At 37.4% G+C, this 25,908-nt stretch overlaps 1 protein-coding gene across 1 annotated transcript in view; it reads left to right on the forward strand.

Moving 5' to 3' along the window:
* The window catches only part of LOC121385847 (zinc finger protein 208-like), a 44,848-nt gene extending 22,611 nt beyond the window's left edge, over nucleotides 1–22,237 (forward strand). Inside the window, exons 4-8 of the mRNA XM_041516636.1 lie at nucleotides 11,549–12,840; nucleotides 13,273–13,379; nucleotides 20,826–21,141; nucleotides 21,289–21,495; nucleotides 21,579–22,237. Coding sequence (XP_041372570.1) covers nucleotides 11,549–12,840; nucleotides 13,273–13,379; nucleotides 20,826–21,141; nucleotides 21,289–21,495; nucleotides 21,579–22,042 — 2,386 coding nt within the window. The 3' untranslated portion in view covers nucleotides 22,043–22,237. The remainder of the gene's footprint in view (nucleotides 1–11,548; nucleotides 12,841–13,272; nucleotides 13,380–20,825; nucleotides 21,142–21,288; nucleotides 21,496–21,578) is intronic.
* Nucleotides 22,238–25,908: the final 3,671 nt, after the last annotated feature.

Here is a 25,908-nt window from a genome sequence, read left to right on the forward strand (position 1 = left end):
AAACTGGTATGATAGCTTACATTTCATGTAATAATTAATGTTTTTAGGATTTGCTTTGCTTAACAAATTGTTTTTCTAAAGTTTTTAAGTGCTTCTAGCAACCTGCTACAATACCAGGGAACCTGATTCACCATCTCAGTGTAGGATAAGGTTACTGTGCACACAGCTGGAAACACCCATGACCCTTGCCAGTGTCTGCCATCCAGAGATAATTTGTTATTGTTTACAATTACTTCCTGCCTCCAGTACATTTTCAAAGTATTAACAACACAGGCCCAATTAGGTGTTTCAGAGCTGCTGCGAAATTGAACGTTTACAGTATGCCATGTGGACTCACTGCAAGATAACATTATTCTTCACTTGAGATTCACACAATTTGTCACATGCTGGGCTGTAAGAAACACTGTTTATAAAATAGCTTGCTCTGGCATGCTTGTTGGAGCTGATTGTATTCAAATTCCAGGCGCCAGAATAAATTAAATATTTCTTCATCTAATTACACCATGATCTATTATTATTAGCAGACAAAACTTTTAAGTTTTATACTAAAAAAAATAACTGCTAGCATCTAAAAGCAAAATGTTTAGCAAAAGTTAAGTTTCCGATTTTTAAGTTCATTCCAAAGTTTTCAGTGCAGTTTTCTCAGATTGAAGTGGGAAGGAGATAAGTGGTTCTGGCACTAATCCCTCGATATATATATATATATATATATATATATATATATATATATATATATATATATATATATATATATATACACATACATAGATATATATATATATAGATATATAGAGATAGATAGATGGATATATAGATATATATATAAACCTGTCTTAAGCGGTCACACAAGGGAGTAGATAAAAGTGGCCGCTTAAGACAGTGGCCGCTGAGTACAGGTTGCCACATATATAGTCTTTAAAACATTTGTTGTTGTTTCTTGTTTTACCGTCTGTACTGCTAATCAACGGATGTGTGCTACAGTTGACTATAAATTATCTTTTGACATGTCGTCTTCTTCAGAAATAATGCAAATGGAATGTATTAAATTAACCGTTCTCTACAAGTTTGTTTCTTTTTCCATTTAATTGTTTAATTCCTTCTTCATGCAGTGTATTATCATAGTACGGGAATCTACAAATGTCAAGCGTAGCCTGCCCAGAGGCAATCAGATGCATTCCAGAGACATACTTTCTTAACTGATACATGGTAGATGTCGGGACTGAATGTGTACTAGTATTCCTGAAGGTGTGAAGATCGGTTATCTGAGGCACCTTAATCGCTGTTGTTAAAATATCCCTTTTCTATAATAGTAAAACTTTACTATGACCGCTTAATACAGGTATTTTAGCGATTTGGGATCCGATTTAGGTGGCCGCTGGCTGTGTTAGACAGGTGACCGCTTATTACAGGTGCATTTACATTATAAATATATATATATCATATACAATTTTTCATTTTCAGTGCATCAAAGTATGTGATATTTTTCAAATCACATACTTTAAGAATTTGATAACTTTCCAAAGTAGATGTAAACTAATCAAAGTCACGGCACTAGATTTATTGACATTTAAGCAAACGTACTTGGGTGACACTCCATAATTGACGTATGCATTCAAAGTCATCAAATAAAAACATTTCAATAATAATTTTACACTGATAGCTGTCCAGCGTTCAAAAAACAAAATAAAAACGCGTTAAGCCCAAGTTTATTTTGAAGTAAGGACATCCAAAATGAAGTCATTCGAGTTTGACATCATTTCTATTCAAAAATACACCGCGCTACATATTCTTTAGTTATTTGAATATCTAGTAATGACGTTATATTAAGCTTGATATTATATGATAAAGAGATTATTACCCTCGTGTGTTTCGGTATCGTCAATATCATATCAAGAATAAAAATAACGTATTATGCGAGCCTCTGACGAGCATAATACAATTTTTATTCCTAATATATTATATTGACTATACCGTGTAATTTGTGTAACTAATACAGTTTTTGTATATTACTCTTGTAGTTAAATTGTTAATCAATTACCCGCAAACAAGTATTAAAACTAAATATATAGTCGTATATTATATTTTTGGATTCTGATAAATTTGGTTATAACTTTTTTCTAACTATTCAAGAGTGTGTAACTAAATGTATTAAAAACAAAATAACAAATGTGGCAGCTAAGATTAAACATCAGTTGTCCCCATCACATCTTTCCAGAACTCAAAGTAGTAGAACTAACTACACACACAGATAGGCAACATCAAATGAATCTAATACAAAATAGTATCACCAACAAACATACCCTGATAGACAGGTATTATCATGTAGATACCCCCATACACTGACATCCATCTGCGTATGCCATTGTCTTACGAAGGTAACGGGGGCAAGGGGACACGTGTCAATTTGACCATTTATTCTATATGTGTACTAAGACTTATTTTGACAATTTCACCAACAAACAAAATTCAGATGTGTAGACTCTTACACGCGACACGACACACACACACACACACACACACACGCGCGCGCGCCCCCGATCCGCAGCCCCGGCGCTATATATTTCACATTTGGTTTGTAACCTACTAAAAATTCAAACACATTTTCGAAGCAATGATTTTCGATCTTCTAGTTTAAGAAAATGGATCCCTGTAACAGTTCCTCTTTCTTCTTTTATTTAATGCTTAATTTGTTTTATTTATTTATTTATTATTATTTACATGAAATAAAATAAAGATACTGGTTAGGCTACATGACCAGAAAAATAGTTCTTGAGTATGAATAAATAACACGAAGGCCAAAATCGCTTCAGAAAACGTTGATATACGTAAACAAACAAATACATTACAATACTGAATAATAATCACAATCATACTCGCAAAATTGTATTGTACGAATTGTTTTAGCCAGTGTGACCTCATCAAAGAGAAATCACGTAAGGCAAACATCTTATTTTTGTACCCCTATTCTCCATATACAGTTGTGTAATTCACCAACCCCTTTCACTTTACTGGGCATAGTGTTTTTGTCAACTGGTCCTGAGCGGGAAACGATCCCTTGCAATTAATGGGAAAATGTAGAGGATTTTTTTGTAACTCTATTCTTCATAGATGTCTTGGGCACTCGGGAAAGGCATTTCTTGCCTTACCTATTAACGGCCTTGACCATTGTCCCCCCCCCCCCCCACACACACACACAAACACACTGTTCTTCATAGATGTCTCGGGCACTCGGGGAAGGTATTTCTTGCCTTACCTATTAACGGCCTTGACCATTGTCCCCCCCCCCCCCCCCCACCACCACCACCACACTTCAAAACACGCTCCAATGGGCCTGCCAATACATACCATGGTATTTGATAAAAGATCCAAAGCTGATTAAAAAGAAAGAAAGAAGTGTTTTATTTAACGACGCACTCAACACATTTTATTTACGGTTATATGGCGTCAGACATATGGTTAAGGACCACACAGATTTTTTTAGAGGAAACCCGCTGTCGCCACATAGGCTACTCTTTTACGACAGGCAGCAAGGGATCTTTTATTTGCGCTTCCCACAGGCAGGATAGCACAAACCATGGCCTTTGTTGAACCAGTTATGGATCACTGGTCGGTGCAAGTGGTTTACACCTACCCATTGAGCCTCGCGGAGCACTCACTCGGGGTTTGGAGTTGGTATCTGGATTAAAAATTCTATGCCTCGACTGGGATCCGAACCCAGTACCTACCAGCCTGTAGACCGATGGCCTGCCACGACGCCACCGAGGCCGGTCCCCAAAGCTGATTAAGTACGGAGACAGCGACACATATCGGTTGGAATTTCATCATCGATCGTCAGCACTGGCGAAGGAAGCGCGGGGGGGGGGGGGGGGGGGGGGGGTGTCACGGGGTAGTGGGCATGTACCCCGATTTTATAGCAGCAGCGATGGTTTTTATATACATGTATTTATATATTTGTGTGTGTGCCTCCCACCCATCCCCCACCCCGCTCTTTTTGGCACCTTTCTGCGCCCGCGATCGGTTATAATCAGTTTGCACAACCGATCAACTTTCAACTTTCGATTACACAATCGGTTAGAATTTTATGAACATCAGAATGATATGAGTTATAAGCAGCGTGCACCTGTTGTCGTGTCATCTGGGCGTATTAACAATGTACCGTTAATAACTATGTAGTATCATTGTTTCTTTATGTATACATGAACACAAACGCCAATCCCAAACAATTTTAGATCATTTCTATTACAGTTAAAATATTCTAAAACAATCGATTGTGGATTTTCATTATCGGTCGTCACAACAACTGGCATATCAAAGGCCGTGTTATCTACTATCTAGCCCAAGTACTCCGACTGTACGAGAGCTTGACGGATATTTCGAAGGTTATACGCTCTCGTCTGGCTCATACAGTCAGCTTACTCGGGCAATCTAATTAAAATTAGCTCCACTGGTTAATTACTATTACCTGTGGATCTAACAGCACCCCGTTGGAGCCCATATCCAGTTGATCTTTCATTAGACCGATCAAAACCTTACTTGCAAAATCATGCCAGTGAGCCCAGTGGTACAGCGCTCGCTCGATTTGATGATGATAACTAGTTTAACGTGCCCATATACCACTAGGGTTTCGAACACGCCCATCCCGAGTCCGACCTCCGATAAGATCGGTGGCCGGAGTCGGGATGTGTGTGTGTGTGTGTGTGTGTGTGTGTGTGTGTGGGGGGGGGGGGGGGGGGGGGTAGTGTTGAAAATGGCAGAATTTTGAAAATAGCAATTAGTAAAAAGTTAATAGAATAAAAAAATTAAAAAATTACAAGCCAAAAATAAAAAGAATTGACTGCTCGGCCGAATATTTATATAATTTGGAGCATTTTAGAAGGACAGTCCAAAAATAAAGAAGAGAAAGAAGAGAGGATCGGACTATTTAATAATATAAAAAAAACAGAGAAGTAATTTCGACATAAAATTTTGAACGAAACTCTAAATGTTTAAAGTCCGATATATATGTCCACGTGAGTGGCCTCGTTAAGGCCGTTGGAGGTTGGTCTACGGCGAACCGATGAGCGGAGAGCCGGCAAAGCAGGGGATGAAGTGCTTCCATCTCTGGTCGGCGAGGATGGTTATGACACTCCGGTAGTCGTTGCCGAAAAGGGCCTTGACGATCCTGTGGATGGTGTGGCTATCCATCTCTCTAACCAGGACCGCTTGTCGGTAGACTCCTTCTCGGCGCTGAGTTAGTACCAACCCCGTCTTGCCGGCTGTAGATTTGATGGTGTGTAGCTCGTAAGCGCTTCCATCAGGCAGTTGTTTCAGTTCTGGTTTCACTAGTCCGCCCATCAGTGATGCCGGATACGAGGTGTCCCCCTGCACGAACTTCAGGAAGCCGGACCTGATTTTCCCGATCTGAACTTTCCAGACGGCTTCCGAGTCGGAGGGGGACGGTGGTTGTGAAGGTGGAGGCCGGGCCTTGTTAGGTTGGTCGCTCGGCTGAGCGACGGCCTTCCTCTTTCCAACGGCAGCTGATCGGGCCGGTGGCTTGACGACTGGCAGTACCGGGGATACCGGCCAGTTCTGTCTGGGCCACGTAGTGGTCGGCGATGGAGGGCCTTTACGGGGCGTCTCACACACCGCGGTGTTGAGTCTGTCCCTCTCGGTGGTCGACGGTTCCGGCGTAGCAGGTTTCCTCGACTCAGGCTGGGCTTGGGGCGGCATCGCAGAAGGGACCGCCACCAGTTTTGCCCCCCCCCCCCCCCCCCCCCCCCGTGCCGTTCCTGGCGCGCTTTTCCTCTTTCTCCATCTCCTCCTCTTCTTCTGTACGATCGCGTCGCCGTACACCAAAGTCACGGAAGCCCGTGACCCGGTGTAAGTGACGCGATCTTCAAGTAGCTTCCCGTAATTCAGTAAGAGTCTCCCCCCCCCCAGGTGGGGGGGGGGGGGGGGTGTGTAACTCGAGAGTACATGGCGAGACGTCTGTCCTCATCGCAAGTTAGCTTGGAAGTCGCTCGATTTGAAAACAATTTGAAAACATTCGGGATTATGCCGAGGGTATATGAAATGATTCGGGTGAATTACGAAGTATGCCGGAAACTAATTTCAATATAAAATTCGTTTCAAGACGAAAAAAAAAAAAAACGTGGTGCATATAAAAGATCCCTTAGTGTTAATAAGAAAAATTGTAGTCTGTTTCCTGTCTACGGTTATAGTCAAAATTATCAAATGTTTGACATCCAATAGCCGATTATTAATAAATGAATGTTCTCTAGTGGTGTCATTAAACAAAACAAACTATATCTGAAGATGCTGATAAACACAAAACTAAATTTTCTAGACCTGATGTCTTGACAGTCACAGAATGATGAAAATACATGTTCTATAGGTCAATTGATTTTGTCCTAATGCCTCCATTTGTTTTTAATGGATTGAGTTAATTTTCTCCACCAGCAGGGGATAGTTGTTCCCCATCCCCCACCCCCACCCCCACCCACCCCGCAATAATAATAGCCGTCCGCATTGAGTATGGTCCGAACAGCGGGTCAGATTAGTGTGTCTATTTCCGCTTGGTTTGTCATTGAAACTTTGTGTTGACTCGATTATTTTTCTCTTGGTGAATTTAGTTTATTAGCTTAATTTGTTGTATTTTGCATTATAAACTTTAATACAAAGCAACGATTTAACATCAGGTGGGTATACTAAAAAAAAAGAAGATAATATGTATGCACGAGTGTTGGTTTTGTTTTGTTTTTCCATTTTATTTACAAACTATACTGATAAACCGAAATGAAACACTGCTTCGGACTGAGCGGAATACAATATCGGACTTTTAAAAATCAACACATAATCTTAGATTAATACACTGTAACGACGGCAGTTCTATCGTCCCGAGTTAAACATGGCTGCTATAAGACCAGTTTAGTTTGTTTTCGTTAACGACACCACTAGATCACATTGATTTATTTATTTATTAATCATCGGCTATTGGGTGTCCAACATTTGTAGTTTTGACATAGTCTTCAAGACGAAACCAGCTACATATTTCCATTAGTAGCAAGGGATCTTTGATATACGCCATGCGACAGACAGGACAACACATACCACGACCTTTGATATACCAGTCGTGCATTGTAAGTAATTATTTCATTTCATCTTAAAATTTGGTATCTGACTCTGGTGTTTATATATTCAACGTATACAAATGTTGCATCCTGAAAAAAAATGCATTTAAAAACAGTAGCATTTAACAGTATTTGTAATTATGAATTTAACTGGTAGACTGCAGGAAAATGCATTTAAAAACATCTAGTTTTAAATTTTCCCATAAAAAAAATCTCAACCAGTCGGTCCCCTACACAAATGTTCACTTTTCTTCGTCACGCCTGCATATTATGTCTGACCATGCCTATGCTTTAATATTAAGTGCACGGCTCTGAAAATTGCGAGAACGATCGTTTCGTTCGCGCGTTGCTCGCGCAAATCTAATTTTGTGTACCTTTTTTTTTTTCGCGCAAAATTTGGAGCATCATTTATATGGATATGACGCGTTACGCAAAAAGGAAATGGGTTACCTGGATTTATACCTCCCCCATCCGTGATATAAGATCATTTGATATCATATACATGTGAACATTCCTCATGAAATATCGAAGTGAAGTAGTTCACCTTCTCGTCTTTAGGTGTAATAACAAATATTTCAAATCAGCTGAGGCCATTTATTATGACTGCCGTATCAGCAACGCGTATTATTTTTTATTAAAGTAGTTCAATGTGACCATATTCCACTATGGTTTCGAACACGCCTATCCTGAGTCCGGTCTCCGATAGGATCGAGGGTCTGACTCGGGACAGGGGCAATTTGTAGACTACTGTTGTGTACAGGGCAGTGTGTCAATTATAGGTGGCTGTTCAACATACACATTGTGTAAAAGTCTGCTTTGTTTATCGACACCACTAGAGCACACATTTATTAATCAACGGCTATTGGATGTCAAACATTTATTTGATAATTCTGACATATAGTGTTAGAAAGGAAACGATCTACATTTTTTCTTTAGTAGCCAGGAATCTTTTGTATGCACCATCCCACAGCCGTGGGATGCAAATTGTGTCGATAGGTTCTAAAAAAGGAAATAAAGCACTTTGATCTAGCCACTATATGATGACAAAGGGGCGTCTTTTATGCATTAATTCAAGGTTGTTGTTTTGGGTGGTGTTTTTTTTTTTAATTCAATTAAATTGTTGTCGAATATTTTTAAATAGATATTTTCTGAAGCAAGATTCGTTTTGACAATTGTTTAATTAATTGAATTGACGTTTGAGTCTGTTTACAAACATACCTCACGAAAAATATATATTGCTTAGAAGAAAAAAAATAGTTACTCAAAGCATTTTTAATTTTTAAAATAATCAAAGTAACAAAATGTGTTGGTAAAATAAAAATAAAATATATATATATTTCTCCTTTTCTAATAAGATGTTTATAAATAGGAAATATATCTTTGACGACAGAACAGAACTTTATTACACCCAGGCCGTTAGCCTGGCATATGGGGAAACATGAACCAATGTTTTACGTCACAAGATAGGACGGGGTTTACAGGAGACTATTAAACAATAAATCTTATAAGTATATAATATAGAAATGCATATATATACTCTTCAAAAGAAGAAACGCAAAACCACATTGTCGTAACATTTGGAGAATTGATTTAATTATTGAATGGTGAGTCCGATAATTACCAAATGTTGCAGGATTGTTCACAATTCACTCTAGTCCATTGTGAGTAAGTGATAGGACACACCACCAAGGTCAAGGTCATCTGGAGTCAATACCGGGTGTGTCCTCCGCGTGTGTTGACAACTGCCTGGCACCGCCTGCCCATTGAAGCAACCAGAGTACGGATGACGTCCCCGGGGATGGTGGCCCACTCGGCCTGCAAGGCTGCTGCCAGCTCGGGCAGGGTCTGGGGCTGTGGTTGTCGCTGTCGGAGGCGTCGGTCCAACTCGTCCCATAGATGCTCAATTGGGTTCAAATCCGGTGATGTCGATGGCCAAGGAAGGACATTAATGTTGTTGTTCTGTAGGAAAGCCGTTGTGAGACGTGCTGTGTGAGGCCTGGCGTTGTCATGTTGGAACACCGCGTTGGCGTTGGCCATAACTGGAACGATGTGTGGCCGGAGGATCTGGTCAATGTAGCCCTGTGCATTCAGGTTGCCCTGCACGTGGACCAGGTCAGTTCTGCCAGTGTGTGAGATGGCTGCCCACACCATGACACTACCCCCGCCGAATCTGTCCACTTCCTGCACGCAGTTTGCCGCATAACGTTCACCACGACGCCTATACACGCGACATCTTCCATCATGACGTCGGAGCAGAAATCGGGACTCGTCACTGAACCACACCTGTCTCCATCGCAGTTGAGGCCATTGTCGATGAATCTGGCACCACTGCAGTCGGAGTCGACGGTGTTGTGGTGTTAAGATGACACCTCGAACTGGACGTCTGGCACGAATTCCTACCTCACGTAGGCGGTTCCGTACGGTCTGGTCGGATATCCTGCGCAAACCTGGTATTGCTGCGGCTGTGGAGATGGCAGTAGTCAATCGTTCCCGAAGGTGGCTTACCCGGATGTAGCGGTCCTGCCCGGGGGTAGTGACCCGTGGTCGACCGGATCTAGGGAGGTCACGTGTTGATCCATGTTGCTGGTAACGGTCCCACAGTCTGGAGATGGTGCTTGGGGACACATGGAATGCCCTGGCAACGGCCGTTCTGGATTCGCCTGCGTCTAGTCGGCCGATGGCATTGTTTCTCTGCGGTTCACTGAGACGTGGCATGTCCTGGATTGTCAACTGTCGGCCAGATACAGAGGCCAGGCAAGCGAACACCCTGCACTTTTATACTGTCGGTGTTCATGTTGCACGTGCAGACAACGCACGTGCAGTGGTGACATGGTTTGCATTTGTACCCTTTTGCGTTTCTTTTTTTGAAGAGCATACAATAATACAATACAATATAATGCTTCGAGTGGTGTGGTATATATTGACACAGATTTATCTATGTTCTTCTTAATTTATCATTAATTATTTTAATTAATTTACCGAGTTTTCTTAGGACACCTATTTTATTACCGGTAAATAATTCTTTAAATTTTAGGGTACTATATAAAAATATTGTTTTTGGAAACATTTTCGGGGTTCCTTAAAGAAGACGCAAGAGAATAAATAATGATATCCATCGCCAATATCACTAGAGCTACATGTGTGCATAGGGGTGTTATTTGCTATTTCAATTGTGAGGTAGTCCTAGTTCTCCATATAACATGAAAGTCGGTGTCTTTTTTTAACAGAGAGTAAACGTCGATAAAATCCGTGTTTTCGTAGCCCCATATTTCGCACCCATATAAAAGGATAGGTAATACCATAGTGTCAAACAGTTTTAACTTGTATTCTATTGATAGATTTTTATCGTTAGCTTTAGATAGAACGAAATACTTTGCTTTTGTTGCTTGTCGGTGTGTCTTTTTTAACAGGGAGTAAACGTCTCAGGAAATGTGTGTATAATTTAGATAAAATCCGTGTTTTCGTAGCCCCATATTTAGCACCCATATAAAAGGATAGGTAATACCACAGTGTCAAACAGTTTCAACTTGATAGATTTTTATCGTTACCTTTAGATAGAACGAAATACTTTGCTTTTGTTCCTTGTGTTAATTATTTTTTCTTGTGTTGAATTTGTTTTTAATAAGATGTTTATAAATTGGAAATACATCTTTAACGACCATGGACGTAAGTTGTTGTTTTTTCTGACTTAGTAAAGTTTAACTTACGTTGTTTGATAAACAACAACTGAAGTTTTTGACTTAGCCAAGTCATTAAAGATCGGCAATTGTGTTAGGTAATTTGATTTGTAATTTTGTTTATATGCTTGTTTCCACGTTTAACGTTTCATAATTATTTAATACAATTGTTTTAAAGTACTATTGAAACCAACACTTCCAGCATATTTACATTATTTACCCCTGCGTGTGCTGTAACCTCACCGTGGTGCAGGGGTGTAACATTCTCTTTGAGAATGGACAATGCAGCACAAAATGAAGTTTTGAGTAAAAGTCAGTATCTATCTGTGATATTTGTATTTTTGCACAGTTCTTCACACTGTTTTTATTTGTATCTGGAATTTTTGTGTTGATGTTGATCATCACCTTATTTGTTTGCATTACCATAGTTTGACACCCAATAGCCGATGTATTTTTCGTGCTGGGGTGTCGTTAAACATTCATTCCTTCATTCATTTACATTATTTAATTCCATCATATAAAAAAACACAAATTACAGATATCATTTTTACCACACACACACACATGCCCATCATTACTAGTCGTGACGCAGACACTGATTGTGCAGGATTTGAAAACTGGCACCAACGCCGCATGATATAAACACTGTCATCAACGCGTGTGCACCTGTCATACTGAATGTGCATGGCGTCAAACGATGTGCCACCAAAGTGTGTCCTTCTTAGTTTGTTTCATCGATTCATTGGTGATTTTCTATTTCAGTGCTAGCTGTATAGATATTAGTACTGCAACTTTCAAGGCACGTCAGCTGTTTACGGAGCACTGGCAAACGTCATCAGCTGAAGACCTGCATCTGGAAACCAACATGTCGCTCAGGGATAAACGACGTTTCCAATGTGAAGTCTGCTCAAAGAGTTGTAAAGCCAAGTCTCTTCTAGAAATACACATGCGTGTTCATACTGGTGAAAGACCTTTCAGGTGTGGAATGTGCTTAAAGGATTTCTCAACCAAGGGTAACATTAAAAGACACATGCAGATTCACACTGGAGAAAAACCTTTCAAATGTGAAGTGTGCAAGAAATGTTTTACGAAGAGTTTACACTTGAATGTACACACGCTGATTCATACTGTTGAGAGGCCATTCAAATGTGAAGTGTGCACGAAATGTTTTATGCGTTATTGCCATTTAAAACAACATATGATGATTCATAAAGGCAGCAAACCTTTCAAATGTGAAGTGTGCACAAAATGTTTTATGCGTTGTTACGATTTAAAACAACATATGATGATTCATAAAGGCAACAAACCTTTCAAATGTGAAGTGTGTATGAAATGTTTTAACCGTCGTTCTCACTTAAACCTACATATGTTGATTCATACAGGCAAGACACCTTTCAAATGTGAAGTCTGTTCCAAATGTTTTTCACAGAGTTCTAATTTAAAGACGCATATGTTAATTCATACTGGCGATAAAGCTTTCAAATGTGAAGTGTGCACAAAATGTTTTACATGGAGTTCCCGTTTAAAGCAGCATATGTTGATGCATACTGGGGAGAAACCTTTCAAATGTGAAGTGTGCACAAAATGTTTCAAGTGTTGTTCCCATTTAAACCTACATATGTTGATTCATACAGGCAAGACACCTTACAGATGTGAGGTCTGTCCCAAATGGTTTTCACATAGTTCCAACTTAAAGAACCATATGTTGATTCATACTGGCGAGAAACCTTTCAGATGTGAAGTGTGCACAAAATGTTTTACACAGAGTTCCAACTTAAAGCAGCATATGTTGATTCATACTGGGGAGAAACCTTTCAAATGTGAAGTATGCACAAAATGTTTTGCACATAGTTTCAGCTTAAAACAACATATGTTTATTCATACTGGCAAGAAACCTTTCAAATGTGAAGTGTGCCCACAATGTTTTGCACACAGTTCCAGCTTAAGACAACATATGCTCATTCATACTGGGGAGAAACCTTATAAATGTAAAGTGTGCACAAAATGTTTTACTCAGAGTTCCAGCTTAACACATCATATGTTGATTCATACTGGTTAGACACCTTTCAAATGTTAAGTGTCCAAAATGTTTTGCATAGAGTTTTAGCTTAAAGCAGCATATGTCGATTCATACTGGGAAGAAACCTTTCAAATGTGAAGTGTGCACAACATGTTTTGCACAGAGTTCCAGCTTTAAACAACATATGTTGATTTATACAGAGAGGGGGTGGGGGCTGAACTGAAGATGTAGATTGAGTGACATGATTCTGGACAAAAAAGTGTTTTAAAACATTAAAATACACATGCAGGTCCACACTGGAGAAAAATCTTTCAAATCTGAAGTGTGCAAAAAATGTTTTGTGCTTTGTTCCATTTAAAACAAAATAAGATGATTCATAATGGCAACAGACCTTTCAAATGTGAAGTGTACAGGAAATGTTTTAAGTGTTATTCCCACTTAAACTTACATATGTTGATTCATACAGGCAAGCCACCTTTCAAATGTGAAATCTGTTCCAAATGTTTTATACAGAGTTCCAGCTTAAAGCAGCATATGTTGATTCGTAATGTGGAGAAACTTTTCAAATGTGAAGTATGCACAAAATGTTTTGGACAGAGTTTCAGCTTAAAACAACATATGTTGATTCATACTGGTGAGAAACCTTTCAAATGTGAAGTGTGCACAAAATGTTTTAAGTGCTGTTCCCACTTAAACCTGCATACGTTGATTCATACAGGCAAGACACCTTTCAGATATGAGGTCTGTTCCAAATGTTTTTCACATAGTTCCAACTTAAAAAAGCATATGTTGATTCATACCGGTGACAAACCTTTCAAATGTGAAGTGTGCACAAAATGTTTTGCACAGAGTTCCAGCTTAAAGAAGCATATGTCGATTCATACTGGGGAGAAACCTTTCAAATGTGAAGTATGCATAAAATGTTTTGCACGGAGTTTCAGCTTAAACCAACATATGTTGATTCATACCAGTGAGAAACCTTTGAAATGTGAAGATGTGTACAACATGTTTTATATAGAGTTCCAGCTTAAGACGACATATGTTGATTCATACATGGAAGAACTGAACTGAAGATGTAGATTGAGTGACATGTTTCTAGACAAAACAAGTGTGTATCCATCTCTGATGAGGATTTAGTGACTGAAGAGAAAGAAGTAGACAAGTAGTAATCCAGCCTTTAATTATTTATTTGTTCATTTTCTTAGTTGACTAGAAATATATATTAACTGTATAGTAAGACTTTATGCCAGAATTAGCAAATGATTGACCTCCAGTAGCGGATGATAAATAATGTTAGAGTGTATGAGTGTGTATTTTCTTGTAACAGTTTTAAGGTATTGTAGATTTAAAAGTTGCTTCATTGTATAATAATTGTGTATTACTTTTGAGTTCTGATTTAACAATATTACTATCACTTTTGACTGTTAGCTTATTTGTTTAGGTAATTGATAACCTAATAATCAAAATGATCCACTCACCAGTTTGTATCAACCAGTACAACTAATATCACAAGCATTTGTATTATATATATATATATATATATATATATATATATATATATATATATATATATATATATATATATATATATATATATATATATATACAGACCTTCTTTTTTGACGGGCGCGAACGCTATCACGCCCGTGAACCCCCGTCAACTCAATCTGATGGGCGCGAAATAATGTGCCCCTAAATTGAACAAATCACGCTTGTGATTTTTGTTTTTTTAACTCCGCCATTTTAATTGTTTATTGAATGCAATCCACAACGCCACAAATCTTTCCATTCTGTTCATAAAGAACTTCCTAGAATACTTTTAACATATTGAAAGACGATTGGTTGGTTATCTTTACACTGAGCCAATCAGCTAGGAGTTCACTTATTATTAAGATCTCGTCGGTTTTGTTTGTTTAATTTCGTACAATGCAGGTAATGATCGCGAAATGTATTTATACTGTCGTCGTTTTGATCACGTACAGGAAAAATAATAGGTGCGTTGTCCAATATTTATAATGATTAATGTATAATGTATAATGTTTATACATGTTGATATCACAGTAAACGCGTACACTAACAAAAAAGTAATTTAGTAAAGCAGGTTTTGTTTTCGTTAATAACATAGCGATGTACTCGTAGACATTTCTATTTTCTGTTTCACGATACTGCCACGTGATTTAAAGAAAAGGACATTGCCCTTGGTAGAGTTAGGTTTCTAGTACATGTGATCGGTTGACGGGCCCCTGAAACAAAAATACACCGATTTAATTTCAAGTCAGTAATTCGAATTTACCGAGTGTAAAGCGTATATTTTAAAATTAAATTTACATTAGGGTGGTTATGTTGGGGGTTTTTTTTGTTTGTTTTTTTTGTTTTGTTATGGGTTGCTATGATTCGTGTTAGTAGTATAATGAATGACGTGTTAACTACAGTACACCGATAATTAAAGTTAATCCTTTTTGTAAAAATATATATTTATAAAAATTGTAGTCAGATATATTTGGGTAGAAAACAATAGATGTTGACATTATCTCTGTTATGACATTATTATTATTATCTTTTTCAAGTAGAGAATTTGAAGGTACATGACGTATATTATGATATCATGATAAATGTGATAACCCTGTGCCATGTGGTTGTTACACTTTTAATTTCTTTTTAGTTTAAATGATTTACAAATAGGCCTACTGATATTATTTTTTCTGAGTATTTTATTAGATATTTTACAGTTAGAATTCTTAATAGCAATATCATAGTTGTTACAATGCCAATTCACATTCAGTTCACAGGTTTGTGTCCATGGAGAAATCATATCATTCTGCGATGAACATTAAAATTATTGTACTTGTTTTAAATAAAACAGAATAAACACAAACAAATCAGTTTCAATTCTTTATTCATAAATAGTCAACAGATTATCATGATTCAGAATTTTAATGCAACATAATATGCATATAATACATAAGAAATCGATAAATGTTGTGTTCATGGTGTTTCTTTTTCTTGTGAAAGACTGTAATGGCCCATTCCTTCATCTTTGAGAACAACTATCATATTAGTTAAATTAGGATATTTATTTTGAAAACACAAAACATTAACTCTTAAGATATTTAATTTAGAAATCATTACTCCTCAAACTTAATCATGTTAATGGGTGCAATTCCTCTCGGTCTCTTGCCTCTAATTCTGATTATTTTGAGGGGTGCGATTTTTCCCTCCTCTGCATTTTGAGGAGTGTCATTTCCACTCCCCTCGTAAGCATTTTGAGGAGTGCGATTTGTAGCACTCCTGGGTTTTTCATATATATATGATAATAAACGAGTTACCAGTTATTATCAAATTTATGTCCCGAGTGAAATAATTTTCAGTTGTCACGAACTTTAGCGAGTGACAAATGAAAATTATTTCACGAGGGACATAAATTTGATAATAACTGGAATCGAGTTTGTTATTCTATTTATTACCTCAGCTTTTTTTTTCTCTCGAAAAACCTTTATTTTCCACACACATGCACGAAGGCCAACCTGTATAGAAACGATGTAAACCACTTTACGCACTGTTCTGAGAATTACTATAACGTTGTAATTTAATCACGTTCATAGATAATGTTAAAAAAAAACAAGTTCTCTTTATTCTGCTTCAAAATCTATAATGAATTGCATTAAAATTACATTTTGTTATAAATTTAACACCAAAAACAGAGAGCCGTAAACGCAAACTCTTTAAACTACATGACGTCATTTTGTGTGTTTGTCAAATCGTGATGACTTCATATTTAGTACCGGCAAAGTCATTGGTTCGTAAGCGTCAAATTGTCCAATGGTATTGTTCGTTAGACCAATGTAGAATATTTCTCACTGAGAAAATATGGAAAATATTTTCCCTGTTATGAGTGACCACTGGGGTAATAAATATATGTATGTATGTATGTATGTGTACCACTGGTATATTAGTATATATATATATATATATACGGATATATATATATATATATATATATATATATATATACGTATATATATCATCCATTAAAGGCTTTTGTAGGAGATATCGCTGGCACTATAATTTGCGATATCTCCGCAGGAGACTTCACTTCTTATAATCTTGATTGGTCAAAGTTTAATCACAAGACAATGTTTTGTTACATCACTTTGTTTGTTTCAGCGCTAAACCTATCATTAGTGACGTCACGCCACTGCCGTTCTGCTAGTTAACGAGTCTACCGCTGACATTCAACCCACATTACGTTGTTTACAACTGTCACAAATGAAAAGAATGATAATGGATGATAAAAAGAATACCCCCTCATTTCTGGTGATATCAAGCCTCGATTTCATACTTTTATCAACTCGTGCTGATAAATTATGATATATAATACAAATGCTTGTGATATTAGTTGTATATAACTACTTGAAACAGATGTACCCAATTAGAGTTTGATGTATATAGTCGCCTTATCCAAGTAGACTTTAAAGCTGTCATACAATTGTTAATGTTTAACATTTTAAGGCCACCATTTTTATATTCTTGTTCTAATATCTTTTTATTTTTCAGGGTTTTTTTTGCCAAATAAAACCATAAAGCATTCTGTTTATTTGTTTTATTATTTTATCTGTGCGATTTAGCAGAGCAAGTAGCAAATGTATTATTAGTCCCCGTCCGGTCCGGCAGGGGGTAGTGGGCATGTATCCCCCACTTTTTAGCAGCAGCGATGGTATTTATATATTTGTGTGTGTGCCTCCCAACCCCCCACCCACCCCGCTCTTTTTGGCACCTTCCTATGCCCGTGATCGGTTATAATCAGTTTGCACAACCAATCAACTTTCGATTACACAATTTTACATCAATTACAGTTAAAATATTCTCAAACAATTGATTGTGGATTTTCATTATCGGTCGTCACATCAACTGGTATATCAAAGGCCGTGCTTTCTACTATCTAGCCCAAGTACTCCGACTGTAAGAGAGTTTGACGGATATTTCGAAGGTTATACACTCTCATTACAATGTCTGTCTACCTCTCTTACAGTCAACTTACTTGGACAATCAAATTAAAATTAGCTCCACTGGTTAATTACTATTACCTGTGGATCTAACAGCACCCCGTTGGAGGTCATGTCCAGTTGACCTTTCATTCGACCAGTCAAAACCTTACTTGCAAAATCATGCTAGTGAGCCCAGTGGTACAGCGTTCGCTCGATGCGCGGTCGATCTGGGATCGATCCCCGTCAGTGGGCCCATTTATTTAACGACGCACTCAACACATTTATTTATGGTTATATGGCGTCAGACATATGGTTAAGGACCACAAAGATATTGAGAGAGGAAACTCGCTGTCGCCACTGCATGAGCTACACTTTTCGATTAGCATCAAGGGATATTTTATAAGCACCATCCCACAGACAGGGTAGTACATACCACGGCCTTGGATATACCAGTCGTGGTGTACTGGCTGGAACGAGAAATAGCCCAATGGGCCCACCGAGAGGGATCGATCCCAGCCGGGACATGGGAGTCCATGCAATGCTGTTATATCTACTCGTAGACCAATAAAGCAAATTTTCATCAGATTGCGTACTCGGGCTATCTATTATCTTGTTTGTGGGATGGTGCATATAAAAGATCCCTTTATTAATAACAAAAAATGTAGCCTGTTTCCTGTTTAAGGTTCTAGTCAAAATTATCAAATGTTTGACATCCAATAGCCGATTATTAATAAATGAATGTTCTCTAGTGGTGTCGTTAAACAAAACAAACTATATCTGAAGATGCTGATAAACAAAACTAAATTTTCTAGACCTGATGTCTTGACAGTCACAGAATGATGCAAATACATACATGTTTTATAGGCCAATTGATTTTGTCCGAATGCCTCCATTGTTTTTAACGGATTGAGTTAATTTTCTCCACCAGCAGGGGATAGTTGTCCCCCATCCCCAACACCATGCTCCGCAATGATAATAGCCGTCCGCAGTGAGTATGGTCCGAACAGCGGATCAGATTAGTGTGTCTATTTCCGCTTGCTTTGTCACTGAAACTTTGTGTTGACTCGATTATTTTTCTCTTGGTGAATTTAGTTTATTATTATAATTTGTTGTATTTTGCGATTATAAACTTTAATACAAAGCAACGATTTAACATTAGGTGGGTATACTAAAAAAAAGTATGATTATATGTATGCACGAGTGGTTTGTTGTTTTTTGTAGTTTTTTTCATTTTATACACAAACTATACTGATAACCGAAATGAAACACTGCTTCGGACTGAGCGGAATGCAAAATCGGACTTTTAAAATTCGACACATAATCTTAGATTAATACACTGCAACGACGGCAGTTCAATCGTCCTGAGTCAAAAATGGCTCATATAAGATCAGTGTAGTTTGTTTTGGTTAACGACACCACTAGATCACATTGATTTATTAATCATTGGCTATTGGGTGTCAATCATTTGGTAGTTTTGACATATAATCTTCAAAACGAAACCAGCTACATATTTCCATTAGTAGCAAGGGGTCTTTGATATACACCATGCGCCAGACAGGACAACACATACCACGACCTTTGATACACCAGTCGTGGTACATTAGCTGGAACGAGAAATAGAGCAATGGGCCCACCGACGGGGATCGATCCTATACCGACGGCTAATGAGGCGAACACTTTACCACTGGGTTACGTCCCGCCATGTGCTACCAAACCAGAGTTCAGCTACATTTTAATACAAAGTCATTCGTAAAAATTCGACTGTCTCTTATTCATGATATTTGATTGGATCATACAGTTGTTCGTTGTAAGTAATTATTCCATTTGATCCAATAATTTTGTACCTGACTGTGGTGTTTATATATTCAACGAATATACTTGTATACAAATGTTACATCGTAAAAAAAAATGCATTTAAAAATAGTAACCTTTAACAGTATTTGTAATTATGAATTTTACTTGTAGACTGCAGGAAGATGCATTTAATAACATCTAGTTTTCAGTTTTCCCATTAAAACCCTCAACCAGTTGGTCTCCTCCACAAATGCCCACTTACATTCGCCACACCTGTATATTATGTCTGACCATGCCCCTGCTTTAATATTAAGTGCACGGCTCTGAAAATTGCAAATCTAATTTTGTGTAACCCTTTTTATTTTTTCGCTAAAAATTTAGAGCATCATTTACTTGGATATGACGGGTTACGCAAAAAGGAAATGTGTTACCTGGATTTATTTCTGCGTAACCGATAAATGGGTCACGCAGATTCTCAATTCTCAGAGGCCTGAAGTACCAACATGTCTTATATCCCCCCCCCACCACCACCACCACCTACCCCCGATAAAAGGTCATTTAATATATTCAGGTGAAAATTCCACATGAAATATCGATTTGAAGTAGTTCACTTTCTCGTCGTAGGTGTAATAACAAATATTTCAAATCGGCTGAGGTCATTTATTATGACTGTCGTATCGGCAACGCGTATTATTATTATTAAGTAGTTTAACGTGACCGTATAACACTATGGTTTCGAACACGCCTATCCCGAGTCCAGCCTCCGATCAGGGTCAACGCGTAGACTACTGTTGTGTACAGGGCAGTGTAACAACTGTCTTTTTTAACAGGGAGTAAACGTCTCAGAAAATGTGTGTGTATAATTTCGATAAAATCCGTGTTTTCGTAGCACTATATTTCGCACCCATATAAAAGGATAAGTAATACCATAGTGTCAAACAGTTTTAACTTGTATTCTATTGATAGATTTTTATCGTTAGTTTATAAATAGGAAATACATCTATAACAACCATGGACCTAAGTTGTTGTTTTTTCTGACTAAGTAAAGTTTAACTTACATTGTTTGATAAACCAGAACTGAGGCTTTTGACTTGGCCAAATTTAATTTCGGAAACTGTGTGCATCTGTCATACTGAATACGCACTGCGTCAAACGATGTGCCATCAAAGTGTGTATCCTTCTTAGTTTCTGTTTTATTGATGATTCTCTATTTCAGTGCTAGCTGTATAGATACTAGTAGTGCAACTTTGGAGGCACGTCAGATGTTTACTCAGCACAGAATAGACTAGTCTGGCAAACGTCAGCTGACGATCTTCATCTGGAAAGCAAAATGTCGCTCAGGGATAAAGGGTGTTTCCAATGTGAAGTCTGCTCAAAGAGTTGTAAAGGCAAGTCTCTTCTAGAAATACACATGCGTGTTCATTCTGGTGAAAGACCTTTCACGTGTGGAATGTGCTTAAAGGATTTCTCAGCCAAGCCTAACATTAAAAGACACATGCAGATCCACACTGGAGAAAAACCTTTCAAATGTGAATTGTGCACGAAATGTTTTACACGTTGTTACCACTTAAAAGACCATATGATGATTCATAAAGGGAACAAACCTTTCAAATGTGAAGTGTGCACGAAATGTTTTACAACTCGTTCCAAATTCAGAGAACATAAGCTGATTCATACTTGTGAGAAAACTTTCAAATGTGAAGTGTGCACAAAATGTTTCAAGCGTTCTTCCCACTTAAACCTACATATGTTGATTCATACTGGCAAGACACCTTTCAAATGTGAAGTGTGCACAAAATGTTTTGCACAGAGAGTCAACTTAAAGCAGCATATGTTGATTCATACTGGTGAGAAACCTTTCAAATGTGAAGTGTGCACAAAATGTTTTACACGGAGTTCCAGCTTAAACAACATATGTTGATTCATACTGGGGAGAAAACTTTCAAATGTGAAGTGTGCACAAAATGTTTTGCTTATAAATCCAGCTTAAAACAACATATAATGATTCATACTGGTGAAAGACCTTTCAAATGTGAAGTGTGCCCAAAATGTTTTGCATATAGTTCCAAATTAAAGCGGCATATGTTGATTCATACTGGTGAGAAACCTTTCAAATGTGAAGTGTGCACAAAATGTTTTACTCGGAGTTCCAGCTTAAGACAACATATGTTGATTCATACTGGTGAGAAACCTTTCAAATGTGAAGTGTGCACAAAATGTTTTGCTTATAAATCCAGCTTAAAACAACATATGTTGATTCATACTGGTGAGAAACCTTTCAAATGTGAAGTGTGCACAAAATGTTTTGCACAGAGTTCCAGCTTAAAGCAGCATATGTTGATTCATACTGGTGAGAAACCTTTCAAATGTGAAGTGTGCACAAAATGTTTTACTCGGAGTTCCAGCTTAAGACAACATATGTTGATTCATACTGGGGGGACTGAACTGAAGACGTAGATTGAGTGACATGACTCTAGACAAAAAAGTGTATTCATCTCTCATGAGGATTTTGTGACTGAATAAAAAGAAGTAGACAATAATCCAGCTTTTAATTATTTATTCATTGATTTTCTTAGTTGACTCAAAACATATATTAACTGTATTTTAAGACTATATGTCAGAATTAACAAATAAATTACCTCCAGTAGCCGATGATAAATAATGTTAGAGCGTATTTTCTTGTATCGGTTTTAAGGTATTGTAGATTTTAAAAATGCTTCATTATATCATAATTGTGTATTACTTTAGTGTTCTGATTTAACAATATTACTATCACTTTTGACTGTTAACTTGTTTTATTCGGTAACTGATAACCTAATAACCAGCATGATGGACTCGCCAGTTTGTATCAACCAGTAAAACTAACATGGCAGACATTTGTATTTTATGTATTATATATATATATATATATATATATATATATATATATATATATATATATATATATACCGGGTATATACTCTTAAAAAATAGTAGGGGAACCTGAAATATTAATGTTAATATCAACTACTAAACCGAACATACGTTTTGACCACAGACATCCTAGTAAAGAACGTTCAGTTCTGTTTATCAATACACCGAAACACATTCCATAGTTTGCACATGCATCACGCAGTTGCCCCATACACGTGCGTGGGGTGTCATTCTCGATTTTGACAGTTTCCAGGAAGGTCCATTAATCACTGTGGAACATTATTTCTGTCAATCTTTTTCATTCTGTTGATCATACAGTTGTTATTGTTTTCTTTTTAGTAATTTTTATTGTTTGAATTTGCGATTTACTGATAAAAAACGTCTGACCCCAATCACCCTTCAAGATCTTTGGTTGTCATAAAGCCTAAAGTAATACTGAACTACCAGTTGTAATGTTTGCCCAATTAATTCACCATTATCATATAACCATTGCCCACAGCTAATATACCTTACAATTTTGGTAATATAGGTATATAGACATAGACACACACACACACACACACACACACACACACAGAGAGAGAGAGAGAGAGAGAGAGAGAGAGAGAGAGAGAGAGAGAGAGAGAGAGAGAGAGAGAGAGGTTATTACCAGTGTTTTTCGGTATCGTCAATGTCATATATTAGGAATACAAATTGTATTATGCGAGCATAATACATTATTTTTATTCCTAATATATGATATTGACGATACCGAAATACACGAGGGTAATAATCTCTTTATCATATAAGCTCAAGCTTAATACAACGTGTTTTTGCTAACTGTAATTCCAGTCCGCCATTACTAGATATTCAAATGACGTAAGAATATGTGGCGCGGTGTATTTTTGAATGGAAATGACGTCAAACTCGAATGACGTCATTTTGGATGTCCTTACATCAAAATAAAGTTATGCCTAATGTTTTTTTGTTTTCTGAACGCTGGACAGCTTTCAGTGTCAAATTGCCATTGAAATGTTTTTGTTTGATGACTATGAATGCATACGTCAATCATGGATTGTCACCCAAGTACGTTTGCTTAAAGGTCAATAAACCTAGTGCCGAGACCTCGACTAATTTACATCTAATTTGCAAAGTTATCAACTTCTTAAAGTATGTGATCTGAAAAATATCACATACTTTGATTGCACTGAAAATTTTCAGTGCAATCAAAGTATGTGATATTTTTCAGATCACATATTTTAAGAATTTGATAACTTTTGCAAATTAGATTTAAATTAATCAAAGTCACGGCACTAGATTTATTGACATTTAATTGACGTATGCATTCAAAGTCATCAAATAAAAAACATTTCAATAGTAATTTTACACTGATAGCTGTCCAGCGTTCACAAAACAAAAAATAAAAAAGTTAAGCCCTAGTTTATTTTGATGTAAGGACATCCAAAATGACGTCATTCCAGTTTGACGTCATTTCCATTCAAAAATACACCGCGCCACATATTCTTACGTTATTTGAATATCTAGTAATGGCGGACTGGAATTAAAGTTGTTTGTACATTTTACAAAAACACGTTATATTAAGCTTGAGATTTATATGATAAAGAGATTATTACCCTCGTGTGTTTCGGTATCGTCAATATCATATATTAGGAATAAAAATAACGTATTATGCGAGCCTCTGACAAACATAATACAATTTTTATTCCTAATATATTATATTGACTATACCGTGTAATTTGTGTAACTAATACAGTTTTTGTATATTACTCTTGTAGTTAAATTGTTAATCAGTTACCCGCAAACAAGTATTAAAACTAAATATATAGTCGTATATTATATTTTTGGATTCTGATAAATTTGGTTATACCTTTTTACTAACTATTAAGAGTGTGTAACCAAATGTATTAAAAACAAAATAACAAATGTGGCAGCTAAGATTATATGTCAGTTGTCCCCGTCCCATCTTTCCAGAACTATCAAAGTAGCAGAAGTAACTACACACTTGCAATTCCTCTCAGATAGCCAACATCAAATGAATCTAATACGGAGTAGTAGGGGAGAGTGGGGCACAATGGCCCCTCTGGTAATATGTCGTCCCCCCCCCCCCCCCCCCCCCCCCCCCCCCCCCGAAATCCCAGCCATCCATTGCTTCCATATTTTTTGACACGCATAGTACTTATACCTCTGCACAACAGCAGGTAATAACACTATGGCGGCGGTGGCTGTACATGCTCATTCCTGCACAGTCCGAGATGGCATATTCCATCCACACCTGATCTATCGGTAGGTATCTGAGGAAAGTGTGTTTGTAGTGACACCCTAAACTCATAAGTTTGAATGTTATTGCATGCTTCTTTGGTAGAAATCAATGACCAAAAATGACAGCTTTAACTTCCTGCCTAAATTGTAAAATTTTCCATGTGGCCATTTGACCCCACGCCATCCATCACTTGTCGCAAACATTTGTAAGTTGCTAGGTTGGCTTAAATATAATTATAAATTATAAACAAGACCTATTATAGTGTTCGCATTTTGCCAACCCACTGACAGTGCCTTCTATTTCTTTACAGCTATCGACACATAAATATGTGATGATGACGAGTTTGTGACGTATGTGCATAATCATGTTTCTTGAGGTCATCATCACCTCATCTCTTAGCTACCTGATCTATGGTATAAGAACATTGTTAATTCTGCTGTGTGTTATATGACAATCACCTCATTTCAAAATATTTTTTATATACAGACTACAGTTGTATTCACATAGAGGACAACGAAGTTTTGACCAGGGTGGTCACTGTTGTTAGACAATCATTGATTCAACAAATTACTTTAGCCGCCAGAGCACAGGTTGATTTGTAGGCTAGCATGAGAGGACAAGGACATTCTGATCTCGATGTTATCATTTTGTGATTAAAGTTCCATGTAGCAGGGTGGGGTGGGGGTGGGGGGGGGGGGGGGGGTTGCAATGTTGTTTCCTAAAAGGTTTGTACTAGTATGTACTGTGTGTTAATTTTAGGATAAAACATGTTTTTAAAATTAGAATTATATTTGCAGTTTGTTCCTTGACCAGTAGGCCACTCACAATGTTTTATCATGAATGGGCCATTTTGGTCCAATGGTGTGAACCATTTTGCCCCATGGGGTGGGCAAAATGGCCCAGCAGGCACATTTTTTTCTTGCTTATCAACAGTTGATGGTTAATTTTGGCTCTATTCTTCTAGGATCATTACATTTATTAATGAACAAAGATTACAAAACACACTGACTCGAGTTCATACAGTTCGTCATGATGGAAATAAAATGATTGAAAGCTTAAGGTGGCCATTTTGCCCCACTCTCCCCTATTACCAACAGACATGCCCTACTAGACAGGTATTATCATGTACATACCACCATACACTGACATC

Source organism: Gigantopelta aegis, chromosome 12, assembly GCF_016097555.1.
Source record: "Gigantopelta aegis isolate Gae_Host chromosome 12, Gae_host_genome, whole genome shotgun sequence".
Classification (NCBI taxonomy): Eukaryota; Metazoa; Mollusca; class Gastropoda; order Neomphalida; family Peltospiridae; genus Gigantopelta; species Gigantopelta aegis.